The sequence below is a fragment of the Salmo salar genome, chromosome 28, assembly GCF_965601325.2.
Source record: "Salmo salar chromosome 28, fSalSal1, whole genome shotgun sequence".
Taxonomy (NCBI): domain Eukaryota; kingdom Metazoa; phylum Chordata; class Actinopteri; order Salmoniformes; family Salmonidae; genus Salmo; species Salmo salar.
Window position 1 is genome coordinate 43272403 of NC_138318.1, and position 15264 is coordinate 43287666.

The 15264-nt window shown below is 44.3% G+C and overlaps 1 protein-coding gene across 3 annotated transcripts in view; it reads left to right on the forward strand.

Annotated features, from left to right (window-relative positions):
* The window catches only part of disc1 (DISC1 scaffold protein), a 139569-nt gene that overhangs the window by 25220 nt on the left and 99085 nt on the right, over nt 1-15264 (forward strand). For all 3 annotated transcript variants that reach the window (XM_082970602.1, XM_082970604.1, XM_082970603.1), the window contains 2 exons: nt 5604-7459; nt 8533-8602. In XM_082970602.1, coding sequence (XP_082826728.1) covers nt 5604-7459; nt 8533-8602 — 1926 coding nt within the window. The remainder of the gene's footprint in view (nt 1-5603; nt 7460-8532; nt 8603-15264) is intronic.

Consider the following 15264-nt stretch of genomic DNA (forward strand, 5'->3'; position numbering starts at 1 on the left):
CCAATCAGGCCTTTATGGTAGAGTTGGCAGACAGAAGCCACTCCTCAGTAAAAGGCACATGACAGCCCGCTTGGAGTTTGCCAAAAGGCACCTAAAGGACTCCCAGACCATGAGAAACAAGATTCTCTGGTCTGATGAAACCAAGATTGAACTCTTTGGCCTGGTTTCCTCGTCTGGAGGAAACCTGGCACCATCCCTACGTTGAAGCATGGTGGTGGCAGCATCATGCTGTGGGGATGTTTTTCACTGGCAGGGACTGGGAGACTAGTCAGAAAACCTGCTCCAGAGCGCTCAGGACCTCAGACTGGGGCGAAGGTTCACCTTCCAACAGGACAACGACCCTAAGCACACAGCCAGACAATACAGAAGTGGCTTTGGGACAAGTCTCTGAATGTCCTTGACTGGCCCAGCCAGAGCCTGGACTTGAACCCGATCAAACATCTCTGGAGAGACCTGAAAATAACTGTGCAGCAATGCTCCCAATCCAACCTGACGGAGCTTGAGAGGATCTGCAGAGAAGAATGGGAGAAACTCCCCAAATACAGGTGTGCCAAGCTGGCTGTTTTTGCTTTGTCATTATGGGGTATTGTGTGTAGATTGATGAGGGGGAAAAAAACAATTGAATACATTTTAGAATAAGGCTGTAACCTAAGAAAATGTGGAAAAAGTCAAGGGGTCTGAATTCTTTCCGAAGGCACTGCACGTGATACTCAAATGTTCCCTATACCCATCATGAGGTTGCTACAACCTAGCTTATGAATTAAAGTATAAAATGTAGGTGCACAGGTCGAGACGAGCGCAGACGGCCGCGACCGGGAGACCCATGGGGCGGTGCACAATTGGCCCAGCGTTGTCCGGGTTAGGGGAGGGTTTGCCCGGCAGGGATGTCCTTATCCCATCGTGCACTAGCGACTCCTGTGGCGGGCCGGGCGCCGTGCACGCTGACATGGTCGCCAGGTGTACGGTGTTTCCTCCGACACATTGGTGCGGCTGGCTTCCGGGTTAAATGGGCATTATGTCAAGAAGCAGTGCAGCTTGGTTGGGGTTGTGTTTCGGAGGACGCATGGGTCTCGACCTTCGCCTCTCCTGAGGCCGTACGGGAGTTGCAGCGATGAGACAAGACTGTAACTACCAATTGGATGCCACGAAATAGGGGAGGAAAAGGTTCAGCGTAATGAATACACCCGTGATCCAGTGCTTAATCTGAGCCGGAACCTGCCGGAACAGGATCCGACAGCTCTGTGTTTTGGACCGTTTTGTGTCCGGAACCAATTTGGCCGGATCCGGTACCTCTCGTGGCATGAAAAATGTGGTATGTGTTCCGGTACCTCGGAGCTCACCAGGTCACCCCACTCTAGTGCTCACTGTTTGTTCCGGCACCTCCCGATTTACAAATTAAGCACTGGCCTGATCACACGCAAACACAGTTCACTTTCATAGCAGCCACATACAAACAGCATGATCCCTTTCATAGCAGCTACATACAAACAACATGATCACTTTCATAGCAGCTACATACAAACAACATGATCACTTTCATAGCAGCCACATACAAACAGCATGATCCCTTTCATAGCAGCTACATACAAACAACATGATCACTTTCATAGCAGCTACATACAAACAGCATGATCCCTTTCATAGCAGCCACATACAAACAGCATGATCCCTTTCATAGCAGCCACATACAAACAGCATATATAATTTCAAATATAATTTCAATTCAAAGGGCTTTATTGGCATGGAAAACATATGTGAAATAAACAATAAAAAATGAACAGTAAACATTACACTCTCAAAAGTTCCAGTGTTGTAACAATGTTAAAATAATTAAAGTACAAAAGGGAAAATAAATAAACATAAATATGGGTTGTATTTACAATGGTGTTTGTTCTTCACTGGTTGCCCTTTTCTTGAGGCAACAGGTCACACATCTTGTTGCTGTGATGGATCACTGTGGTATTTCACCCAGTAGATATGGAAGTTTATCAAAATTGGATTTGTTTTCTAATTCTTTGTGGGTCTGTGTAATCTGAGGGAAATATGTGTCTCTAATATGGTCATACATTTGGCAGGAGGTTAAAAGTTCAGCTCAGTTTCCACCTCATTTTGTGGGCAGTGTTGCACATAGCCTGTCACATAGACCTTCCAATTACTATGGAAGGGGGGTGAGAACCATGAGCCTCCTAGGTTTTGTATTGAAGTCAATGTACCCAGAGGAGGACGGAAGCTAGCTGTCCTCCGGCTACACCATGGTGCTACCCTAAACAGGGCTGTTCAGGCTACTGTAGACCTTCACTGTGAAAATGTCTTTTAATAAATTATTTGGTCATGTGAATATATTTAGTATAGTTTTATGTAAAAAGGATAACTTTTTAAGTGTTTTACTTTTTTTAGTTGTATGAAATTCACTGAGGAGGATGGTCCTCCCATTCCTCCACTGCTGCAGAGTCTTTGTGTTGCCCCCTACAGGACAGGAGGAGTGGGAGCACAGACCTTCACACTAACTAGCCTTATCTGGAAATACCACTTAGTTTTAACGTCTCTGTTAGTTGACCCTGATTATTTCATTGCTGTGTGCTTACACCAATGTTGATCATTTCATTCAATCATTTGGTATTTAATTTCATAGTTCTGTAAAGTTTATCATACTGTAATCTAAAATGAATCTATTCAAACCCCAGATTAAACCTGCAGCATTTGTTGTCTTGGCAGTTTGTATGCATAAACAGCTGTGATGGATTCTAGCATAGAGCTGAAGGTGACAACCCTGCTCTCGCCCTTATCCTGGGATATCAGACCTCCACATGGTCATTACATCAGACCTCCACATGGTCATTACATCAGACCTCCACATGGTCATTACATCAGACCTCCACATGGTCATTACATCAGACCTCCACATGGTCATTACATCAGACCTCCACATGGTCATTACATCAGACCTCCACATGGTCATTACATCAGACCTCCACATGGTCATTACATCAGACCACATGGTCATTACATCAGACCTCCACATGGTCATTACATCAGACAACATGATCATTACATCAGACCTCCACATGGTCATTACATCAGACCACATGGTCATTACATCAGACCACATGGTCATTACATCAGACCACATGGTCATTACATCAGACCTCCACATGGTCATTACATCAGACCTTCACATGGTCATTACATCAGACCTCCACATGGTCATTACATCAGACCTCCACATGGTCATTACATCAGACCACATGGTCATTACATCAGACCACATGGTCATTACATCAGACCACATGGTCATTACATCAGACCTCCACATGGTCATTACATCAGACCACATGGTCATTACATCAGACCTCCACATGGTCATTATATCAGACCACATGGTCATTACATCAGACCTCCACATGGTCATTACATCAGACCTCCACATGGTCATTACATCAGACCACATGGTCATTATATCAGACCACATGGTCATTACATCAGACCACATGGTCAATATATCAGACCACATGGTCATTACATCAGACCTCCACATGGTCATTACATCAGACATCCACATGGTCATTACATCAGACCTCCACATGGTCATTACATCAGACCTCCACATGGTCATTACATCAGACCACATGGTCATTACATCAGACCACATGGTCATTACATCAGACCTCCACATGGTCATTACATCAGACCACATGGTCATTACATCAGACCTCCACATGGTCATTATATCAGACCACATGGTCATTACATCAGACCTCCACATGGTCATTACATCAGACCACATGGTCATTACATCAGACCTCCACATGGTCATTACATCAGACCACATGGTCATTATATCAGACCACATGGTCATTACATCAGACCACATGGTCATTATATCAGACCACATGGTCATTACATCAGACCTCCACATGGTCATTATATCAGACCACATGGTCATTACATCAGACCTCCACATGGTCATTACATCAGACCTCCACATGGTCATTACATCAGACCTCCACATGGTCATTACATCAGACCACATGGTCATTACATCAGACCTCCACATGGTCATTACATCAGACCACATGGTCATTATATCAGACCTCTGTATTGTGTTGTGTTACTCTGTGTTGTGTTGTGTTGCTCTGTGTTGTTGCTCTGTGTTGTGTTACTCTGTGTTGTGTTGTGTTACTCTGTGTTGTGTTGTGTTACTCTGTGTTGTGTTGTGTTACTCTGTGTTGTGTTACTCTGTGTTGTTGCTCTGTGTTGTTGCTCTGTATTGTGTTACTCTGTGTTGTGTTGTGTTACTCTGTGTTGTGTTACTCTGTGTTGTGTTACTCTGTGTTGTTACTCTGTGTTGTGTTGTGTTACTCTGTGTTGTGTTGTGTTGCTCTGTATTGTGTTACTCTGTATTGTGTTACTCTGTGTTGTTACTCTGTGTTGTGTTACTCTGTGGTGTATTGTGTTACTCTGTGTTGTATTGTGTTACTCTGTGTTGTTGCTCTGTGTTGTATTGTGTTGCTCTGTGTTGTATTGTGTTGCTCTGTATTGTGTTGCTCTGTATTGTGTTACTCTGTATTGTTACTCTGTGTTGTTACTCTGTGTTGTTGCTCTGTGTTGTATTGTGTTGCTCTGTGTTGTATTGTGTTGCTCTGTGTTGTGTTACTCTGTGTTGTTACTCTGTGTTGTATTGTGTTGCTCTGTATTGTGTTACTCTGTGTTGTGTTGTGTTGCTCTGTGTTGTGTTGTGTCGCTCTGTGTTGTGTTGCTCTGTGTTGTTACTCTGTGTTGTATTGTGTTACTCTGTGTTGTGTTGTGTTGCTCTGTGTTGTGTTACTCTGTGTTGTTACTCTGTGTTGTATTGTGTTACTCTGTGTTGTGTTGTGTTACTCTGTGTTGTGTTGTGTTACTCTGTGTTGTGTTACTCTGTGTTGTATTGTGTTACTCTGTGTTGTGTTGTTGCTCTGTGTTGTATTGTGTTGCTCTGTGTTGTATTGTGTTGCTCTGTATTGTGTTGCTCTGTATTGTGTTACTCTGTATTGTGTTACTCTGTGTTGTTACTCTGTGTTGTGTTACTCTGTGGTGTATTGTGTTACTCTGTGTTGTATTGTGTTACTCTGTGTTGTTGCTCTGTGTTGTATTGTGTTGCTCTGTGTTGTATTGTGTTGCTCTGTATTGTGTTGCTCTGTATTGTGTTACTCTGTATTGTTACTCTGTGTTGTTACTCTGTGTTGTTGCTCTGTGTTGTATTGTGTTGCTCTGTGTTGTATTGTGTTGCTCTGTGTTGTGTTACTCTGTGTTGTTACTCTGTGTTGCATTGTGTTACTCTGTGTTGTGTTGTGTTGCTCTGTGTTGTGTTGTGTCGCTCTGTGTTGTGTTGCTCTGTGTTGTTACTCTGTGTTGTATTGTGTTACTCTGTGTTGTGTTGTGTTGCTCTGTGTTGTGTTGTGTTGCTCTGTGTTGTGTTGCTCTGTGTTGTTACTCTGTGTTGTATTGTGTTGCTCTGTGTTATTACTCTGTGTTGTATTGTGTTACTCTGTATTGTGTTACTCTGTGTGGTGTTGTTGCCAACCTGCAGCCTAGTTTAATGGCTAATCTAATCTCCCCCTCGACAGGTGGCTTGGGCAAACCCACGTCATCAGCTGGCAGCTCCACCTGCAAGAGGCTCCAGCAGCTCCGGCGGCCAGAGTACCTGAGGACAGAGTTACCCAGGCTACAGAGCACCCTGGCTGGGGAGGAGGGGAGGACAGCCTGCCTGACCAACGGAGCATCTGGATGTCATGGGATGAACAGGCAGAACGGTCACAGTGATGTCATGAAGACGAGCACCACCCTGAGACGACATGTACCACCAGCTGGCTCAGTCAGCCAGCAGCTCTCTCCTCTGGACACATACAAACCATCCCTAAGATACCAAAACAACCACTTCATTTCCTCGTCTCCCACTCCTCCTCTCCTCTCCTCCTCTCCCACTCTTCCTCTCCTCTCCTCCTCTCCTCCTCTTCTCCTCTCCTCTCCCACCCCTCCTCTCCTCTCAACCTCTCCTCCTCCTCTCTCACAGGAAGAGGGGTGTTGTGTCACTAAGTTTTTATCATCCGACCCTCAGGCCAGTTTCCCCAGCCCTCAGAGTGACTTCAGCTTGACCCCAGGGTCAATCCCCCTACAGCCCTGCCTCTTGAGCCCTAACCCCAGGTCTAGTTCTGCTTCCTCTGCCACTCAGTTCTGCCCTCCTAACTCCAGACCCAGGTCCCCTAACTCCAGGACCTGTCTTTCTGGTTCCACTGGATCCAGGTCCCCCCAGCCTACCTGCCACTCCACGCCACCTCCTTCAGGGGACACCCTCTTCAGCTCCTCTTTCAGCTTCATCCAACAGTCCTTGAGCCTTGATTCACTGAGCTCCAGTCACAGGACAGATACAGACACTGCAGCTGGTGAGAGGCCCTCTGGCCTAAACCCAGACCCACTGAACAGCTCCCCTGGCCTAAACCCAGACCCACAACCACTGAACAGCTCCCCTGGCCTAAACCCAGACCCACAACCACTGAACAGCTCCCCTGGCCTAAACCCAGACCCACAACCACTGAACAGCTCCCCTGGCCTAAACCCAGACCCACAACCACTGAACAGCTCCCCTGGCCTAAACCCAGACCCACAACCACTGAACAGCTCCCCTGGCCTAGACCGACACCCGCTGGATCAGTCCTCAGCTAGGTCGTTAAGAACTGGATCAGTCCCATACCACTCAGAACCGCTGGAGTGGTCTGGGTCCGTCCCACCCTGCCAACTGGTATCAGCCCCCCATGACCAATTATTATCTGGCTCCAGCTCCGACCAATCACGACTAGGAGTTTTGGGTCTCTCTTTGGGGCTTTCTGTTTCAAAACTGTCAACTCCGAGTCGTGTCCAATCAGAGCCAGGCTCCGTCCCTCACAGCCAATCAGACGGAGTACGGGACCGGCTCTCACCTTGGGTGTGGCAGGACCGCCACTGGGAGGGCCGGGAGAGGGCGGGACCAGGTCTGCAGGCGGAGTTACCTTCCTCTGTGACCTCTGACATGGCGGAGGTGGAGCCTGACTGTGACTCCTCCTCTCTGGACACAGAAGCCTCCTCCTCCCTGTCAGTAGCGGAGGACTCTGACGCTGCCACTGCCTCGTCCCTCACCTCAGGGTACGAGAGTGCCACGCCCACTACTGCCACTGCCTCGTCCCTCACCTCAGGGTACGAGAGTGCCACGCCCACTACTGCCACTGCCTCGTCCCTCACCTCAGGGTACGAGAGTGCCACGCCCACTACTGCCACTGCCTCGTCCCTCACCTCAGGGTACGAGAGTGCCACGCCCACTACTGCCACTGCCTGGAACGACTGCGTCCCAGACCAGGACCAGGACCAGGACCAGGCCTGGGACCAACTGGTCAAGAAGTACGAGGGTGTCCTTCAAGATTGCCTGCACAACAACCGTACTAATACTAAGGTATGGCTTGCACCATAGACGTATTTTATACATATGGGGTCATTTAGAAGAGCTACGTTCTGCTGTAACAGTTAAATTCTGACCTGGTATCAGTCTTATTACTGTCAGTAATGTAAAGCAACACTGGTATCAGTCTTATTACTGTCAGTAATGTAAAGCAACACTGGTATCAGTCTTATTACTGTCAGTAATGTAAAGCAACACTGGTATCAGTCTTATTACTGTCAGTAATGTAAAGCAACACTGGTATCAGTCTTATTACTGTCAGTAATGTAAAGCAACACTGGTATCAGTCTTATTACTGTCAGTAATGTAAAGCAACACTGGTATCAGTCTTATTACTGTCAGTAATGTAAAGCAACACTGGTATCAGTCTTATTACTGTCAGTAATGTAAAGCAACACTGGTATCAGTCTTATTACTGTCAGTAATGTAAAGCAACACTGGTATCAGTCTTATTACTGTCAGTAATGTAAAGCAACACTGGTATCAGTCTTATTACTGTCAGTAATGTAAAGCAACACTGGTATCAGTCTTATTACTGTCAGTAATGTAAAGCAACACTGGTATCAGTCTTATTACTGTCAGTAATGTAAAGCAACACTGGTATCAGTCTTATTACTGTCAGTAATGTAAAGCAACACTGGTATCAGTCTTATTACTGTCAGTAATGTAAAGCAACACTGGTATCAGTCTTATTACTGTCAGTAATGTAAAGCAACACTGGTATCAGTCTTATTACTGTCAGTAATGTAAAGCAACACTGGTATCAGTCTTATTACTGTCAGTAATGTAAAGCAACACATTGACCTGGTATCAGTCTTATTACTGTTAGTAATGTAAAGCAACACTGGTATCAGTCTTATTACTGTCAGTAATGTAAAGCAACACTGGTATCAGTCTTATTACTGTCAGTAATGTAAAGCAACACTGGTATCAGTCTTATTACTGTTAGTAATGTAAAGCAACACATTGACCTGGTATCAGTCTTATTACTGTCTGTGGCAGATGTTTCACAGTGCTTTGACTACTGAGCTACTGTATTTTGTCATGTCTCTCTGTTCCCGTCTCAGATTGAGTCCATGATGGCGAAGCTGCAGAGACTAAAGCAGAAGGCTATCCTGGAGGATGAGTATGACTCAGGTGAGGGAATATTGAGATAAAGGCTTTGTGTGACACTAAGAAATTTGCTCATTTTATGTTGTCTCAGGGCCGGCGTTATAGGTGGCCTTAGGTGGCCCGCCCTACCGTACCTCCTTACCCATCTGATGCTGTCTGGACAGTGAAACAGCACCTCTCTGTCTCAGTATGTGTAGACCATGTATCTGATGCTGTCTGGACAGTGAAACAGCACCTCTCTGTCTCAGTATGTGTAGACCATGTTTCTGATGCTGTCTGGACAGTGAAACAGCACCTCTCTGTCTCAGTATGTGTAGACCATGTATCTGATGCTGTCTGGACAGTGAAACAGCACCTCTCTGTCTCAGTATGTGTAGACCATGTATCTGATGCTGTCTGGACAGTGAAACAGCACCTCTCTGTCTCAGTATGTGTAGACCATGTATCTGATGCGGTCTGGACAGTGAAACAGCACCTCTCTGTCTCAGTATGTGTAGACCGTGTATCTGATGCTGTCTGGACAGTGAAACAGCACCTCTCTGTCTCAGTATGTGTAGACCGTGTATCTGATGCTGTCTGGACAGTGAAACAGCACCTCTCTGTCTCAGTATGTGTAGACCGTGTATCTGATGCTGTCTGGACAGTGAAACAGCACCTCTCTGTCTCAGTATGTGTAGACCGTGTATCTGATGCTGTCTGGACAGTGAAACAGCACCTCTCTGTCTCAGTATGTGTAGCCCGTGTATCTGATGCTGTCTGGACAGTGAAACAGCACCTCTCTGTCTCAGTATGTGTAGACCATGTATCTGATGCTGTCAGGGCAGTGAAACAGCACCTCTCTGTCTCAGTATGTGTAGACCATGTATCTGATGCTGTCTGGACAGTGAAACAGCACCTCTCTGTCTCAGTATGTGTAGACCATGTATCTGATGCGGTCTGGACAGTGAAACAGCACCTCTCTGTCTCAGTATGTGTAGACCGTGTATCTGATGCTGTCTGGACAGTGAAACAGCACCTCTCTGTCTCAGTATGTGTAGACCGTGTATCTGATGCTGTCTGGACAGTGAAACAGCACCTCTCTGTCTCAGTATGTGTAGACCGTGTATCTGATGCTGTCTGGACAGTGAAACAGCACCTCTCTGTCTCAGTATGTGTAGACCGTGTATCTGATGCTGTCTGGACAGTGAAACAGCACCTCTCTGTCTCAGTATGTGTAGCCCGTGTATCTGATGCTGTCTGGACAGTGAAACAGCACCTCTCTGTCTCAGTATGTGTAGACCGTGTATCTGATGCTGTCTGGAGAGTGAAACAGCACCTCTCTGTCTCAGTATGTGTAGACCGTGTATCTGATGCTGTCTGGACAGTGAAACAGCACCTCTCTGTCTCAGTATGTGTAGACCGTGTATCTGATGCTGTCTGGACAGTGAAACAGCACCTCTCTGTCTCAGTATGTGTAGACCGTGTATCTGATGCTGTCTGGACAGTGAAACAGCACCTCTCTGTCTCAGTATGTGTAGACCATGTATCTGATGCTGTCTGGACAGTGAAACAGCACCTCTCTGTCTCAGTATGTGTAGACCATGTATCTGATGCTGTCTGGACAGTGAAACAGCACCTCTCTGTCTCAGTATGTGTAGACCATGTATCTGATGCTGTCTGGACAGTGAAACAGCTCCTCTCTGTCTCAGTATGTGTAGACCATGTATCTGATGCTGTCTGGACAGTGAAACAGCACCTCTCTGTCTCAGTATGTGTAGACCATGTATCTGATGCTGTCTGGACAGTGAAACAGCACCTCTCTGTCTCAGTATGTGTAGACCATGTATCTGATGCTGTCTGGACAGTGAAACAGCACCTCTCTGTCTCAGTATGTTTAGACCATGTATCTGTCGTGCCCTCTTCACGACTGTCTTGGTGTGTTTAGACCATTCTAGTTTGTTGTTGAGGTGGACACCAAGGAACTTAAAGCTCTCAACCTGCTCCACTACAGCCCCGTCGATGAGAATCACAGATGCCATGGTTGCCCTTAGCTTGAAGATGTAATCCGGTGACACAACAGCCGTCTGTGTGTTCTCTTTTCGATTCTGTCCGCATATTTGCAATCAAAAGCCAGAATTTTCTCCATCTCCTTAGCTATCATACTCTCCTTCCACAGGACATTCCACTGATTGCAAAACTCGGTCCTCCAGAAAGTGGAGAGCGTTAGCAACAATTTTTTAATTCTTCTTTAATAAAAGCAATGTTAGAAAAGATGACCTACACATACTGAGCTGCTCATGTTATAGACAGAAGCATGCTACATGGCAGAACAATCTGTACCTGAAAGGTTCCTGCCTTTTTCCAAGGCTAAACCAACTAGGCTTGTAATTTAACAATTGTATTCATATTTACAAATGGCATACAAGATTGTTATTAAGGCACATGAAAGCTCACATGTTCCATAAAAAACTAATTTTGATTAAAAAAATGTATGTTTACGTACAAATGCCTCTCCTGTGAAGTAGTGACGTGTGCTTAGTTTCCTGAAACGAGTCACAAATGGTAGAGGGAGCAAACTAGCTAGCTAACGTAAGGTCCAGAACATTACATCACCGCTAGCTCACACAGCAATAATTTCATTGTTACCTCTCTTTATGGGACTTCATATTTCTAACAACGTTGAGGCTGTTGTAATTGCATCAGTGGTTTTAGACAGCCCTTTTTCCCCAACCACCACATAGTCTCTGAAACAGAAATCGCAGATTTTTGGGACTGATCCAGATGATGTCATGATGATGACAGACTGAATTGACTAACTAATGTCAGAGAAACAAATCAATCAGATTGGTCACATACACATGGTTAGCAGATGTTATTGGTCACATGGTTAGCAGATGTTAATGTGAGTATAGAGAAATGCTTGAGCTTCTAGTTCCGACAGTGCAGTAATATCTAACAAGTAATCTACCAATTCCCCAACAACTACCTAATACACACAAATCTAAAGGAGTGAATGAGTATATGTGCATGTAAGTATATGGATGAGTGATGGCTGAGCAGCATTGGCAAGGTGCAATAGATGGTATAAAATACAGTATATACATACAGTGGCTTGCGAAAGTATTCACCCCCTTTGACATTTTTCCTATTTTGTTGCCTTACAACCTGGAATTAAAATATATTTTTTGGGGGTGTGTATCATTTGATTTACACAACATGCCTACCACTCTGAAGATGCAAAATCATTTTTATTGTGAAACAAACAAGAAATAAGACAAAACAACTGAAAACTTGAGCGTGCAGAACTATTAACCCCCCCCCCCCCCCCCCCCCCCCCATTCTTCAAGGCAAAACTGTTCCAGCTCCTTCAAGATGGATGGGTTCCGCTGGTGTTCAGAAATCTTTCAGTCATACCACAGATTCTCAATTGGATTGAGGTCTGGGCTTTGACTAGGCCATTCCAAGACATTTAAATGTTTCCCCTTAAACCACTCAAATGTTGCTTTAGCAGTATTCTTAGGGTCATTGTCCTGCTGGAAGGTGAACCTCCGTCCCAGTCTCAAATCTCTAGAAGACTGAAGCAGGTTTCCCTCAAGAATTTCCCTGTATTTAGCGCCATCCATCATTCCTTCAATTCTGACCAGTTTCCCAGTCCCTGTCGATGAAAAACACCCCCACAGCATGATGCTGCCACCATCCTGCTTCACTGTGGGGATGGTGTTCACGGGGTGATGAGAGGTGTTGGGTTTGCGTCAGACATAGCGTTTTCCTTAATGGCCAAAAAGCTCAATTTTAGTCTCATCTGACCAGAGTACCTTCTTCCATATGTTTGGAGAGTCTCCCACATGCCTTTTGGTGAACACCAAACATGTTTGCTTATTTATTTCTTTAAGCAATGGCTTTTTTGGCCACTCTTCCATAAAGCCCAACACTGTGGAGTATACGGCTTAAAGTGGTCCTATGAACAGATACTCCAATCTCCGCTGTGGAGCTTTGCAGCTCCTTTGGATGGCCCTCTCTTGGCAGGTTTGTTGTGGTGCCATATTCTTTCCATTTTTTAATAATGGATTTAATGGTGCTCCATGGGATGTTCAAAGTTCCGGATATTTTTTTATAACCAAACCCTGATCTGTACTTCTCCACAACTTTGTCCCTGACGTGTTTGGAGAGCTCCTTGGTCTTCATGGTGCCGGTTGTTTGGTGGTGCCCCTTGCTTAGTGGTGCTGCAGACTCTGGGGCCTTTCAGAACAGGTGTATATATACTGAGATCATGTGACAGATCATGTGACACTTAGATTGCAAACAGGTGGACTTTATTTAACTAATTATGTGACTTCTGAAGGTAATTGGTTGCACCAGATCTTATTTAGGGGCTTCATAGCAAAGGGGGTGAATACATATGCACTTACCACTTTTCCGTTTTTTATTTTCTTGAATTTTTTGAAACAAGTAATTTTTTTAATTTCACTTCACCAATTAGGACTTTTTTGTGTTTGTCCATTACATGAAATCCAAATAAAAATCTATTTAAATTACAGGTTGTAACGCAACAAAATAGGAAAAACGCCAAGGGGGATGAATACTTTAGCAAGGCACCGTATGATATGAGTAATGTAAAATGTGTAAACATTATTAAAGTGGCATTATTTAAAGTGGCATTATTTAAAGTGACTAGTGATCCATTTATTAAAGTGATTGGGTCTCAATGTAGGTAGCAGCAGTTAGTGGTGGCTGTTTAACAGTCTGATGGCCTGGAGATAGAAGCTGTTTATCAGTCTGATGGCCTGGAGATAGAAGCTGTTTACCAGTCTGATGGTCTGGAGATAGAAGCTGTTTATCAGTCTGATGGTCTGGAGATAGAAGCTGTTTATCAGTCTGATGGCCTTGAGATAGAAGCTGTTTAACAGTCTGATGGCCTGGAGATAGAAGCTGTTTAACAGTCTGATGGCCTGGAGATAGAAGCTGTTTATCAGTCTGATGGCCTGGAGATAGAAGCTGTTTAACAGTCTGATGGTCTGGAGATAGAAGCTGTTTATCAGTCTGATGGCCTGGAGATAGAAGCTGTTTAACAGTCTGATGGCCTGGAGATAGAAGCTGTTTAACAGTCTGATGGCCTGGAGATAGAAGCTGTTTAACCTCTTGGGGCTAGGTGGGACGCTAGCGTGCCACCCGTGGTGCACTCCATCAACAGCAGGTGCATTTCAAGAGCGGCAAATTTGAATCCAAATAAATGTCAAAATTCAAATTTTTCAAAAATACAACTATGTTACACCATTTGAAAGATAAACATCTCCTTAATCTAACCACGTTTTACGATTTCAAAAAGGTTTTACGGCGAAAGCATAAATTTAGAGTATGTTAGGACAGTACATTTACAAGAGTTGTGTGTAATGTTTTGTCAAGTCAAAGACAGGGTCACCAAAACCATAAAACCAGCTAAAATGATGCACTAACCTTTTACAATCTCCATCAGATGACACTCCTAGGACATTATGTTAGACAATGCATGCATTTTTAGTTCTATCAAGTTCATATTTATATACAAAAACAGCGTTTTACTATGGCATTGATGTTGAGGAAATCGTTTCCCTCCAATAACCGGCAGTCAAGTCAGCGTCAGAAATTAAATAATTAAAATTAGAAAACATTGGTAAAATATTATATTGTCATTTAAAGAATTATAGATTTACATCTCTTGAACGCAATCAACTTGCCAGATTTAAAAATAACCTTACTGGGAAATCACACTTTGCAATAATCTGAGCACTGCGCCCGGAAAAATACGCGTTGCGATACAGACTAGACGTCATGTTGGGGAGATCTAAAATCGAAAATACTATGTAAATAATCCATTACCTTTGATTCTCTTCATCAGATGTCACTTCCAGGTATCACAGGTCCATAACGAATGTAGTTTTGTTCAAAAAAGCTCATCATTTATGTCCAAAAATCTCCGTCTCGTTAGCACATGATGTAAGCCAGCCGGACTTCTCGTCATGAACGAGGGGAAAAAATATATTTCCGTTCGTTCAAACATGTCAAACGTTGTATAGCATAAATCATTAGGGCCTTTTTTAACCAGAACATGAATAATATTCAAGGTGGACGAATGCATAGCCTTTTATAACGTATTGGAACGAGGGTACCCAACATGAAGTAGCGCGCCAGGTGTCTAATGGGACATCACCGTTCCATGGCTCTTGTTCGGTCAGATCTCCCTCCAGAAGACTCAAAACACTTTGTAAAGGCTGGTGACATCTAGTGGAAGCAATAGGAAGTGCCAAAATATTCCTAAACCCCTGTGTTTTTCAATGGGATAGGTTTAAAGTCAATACAACACATCAGGTATCCACTTCCTGTCAGAAAATGTCTCAGGGTTTTGCCTGCCAAATGAGTTCTGTTATACTCACAGACACCATTCAAACAGTTTTGGAAACTTTAGAGTGTTTTCTATCCATATATAATAAGTATATGCATATTCTAGTTACTGGGTAGGATTAGTAACCAGATTAAATCGGGTACATTTTTTTTATCCAGACGTGCAAATGCTGCCCCCTAGACCCAACAGGTTAACAGTCTGATGGCCTGGAGATAGAAGCTGTTTAACAGTCTGATGGCCTGGAGATAGAAGCTGTTTAACAGTCTGATGGTCTGGAGATAGAAGCTGTTTATCAGTCTGATGGTCTGGAGATAGAAGCTGTTTAACA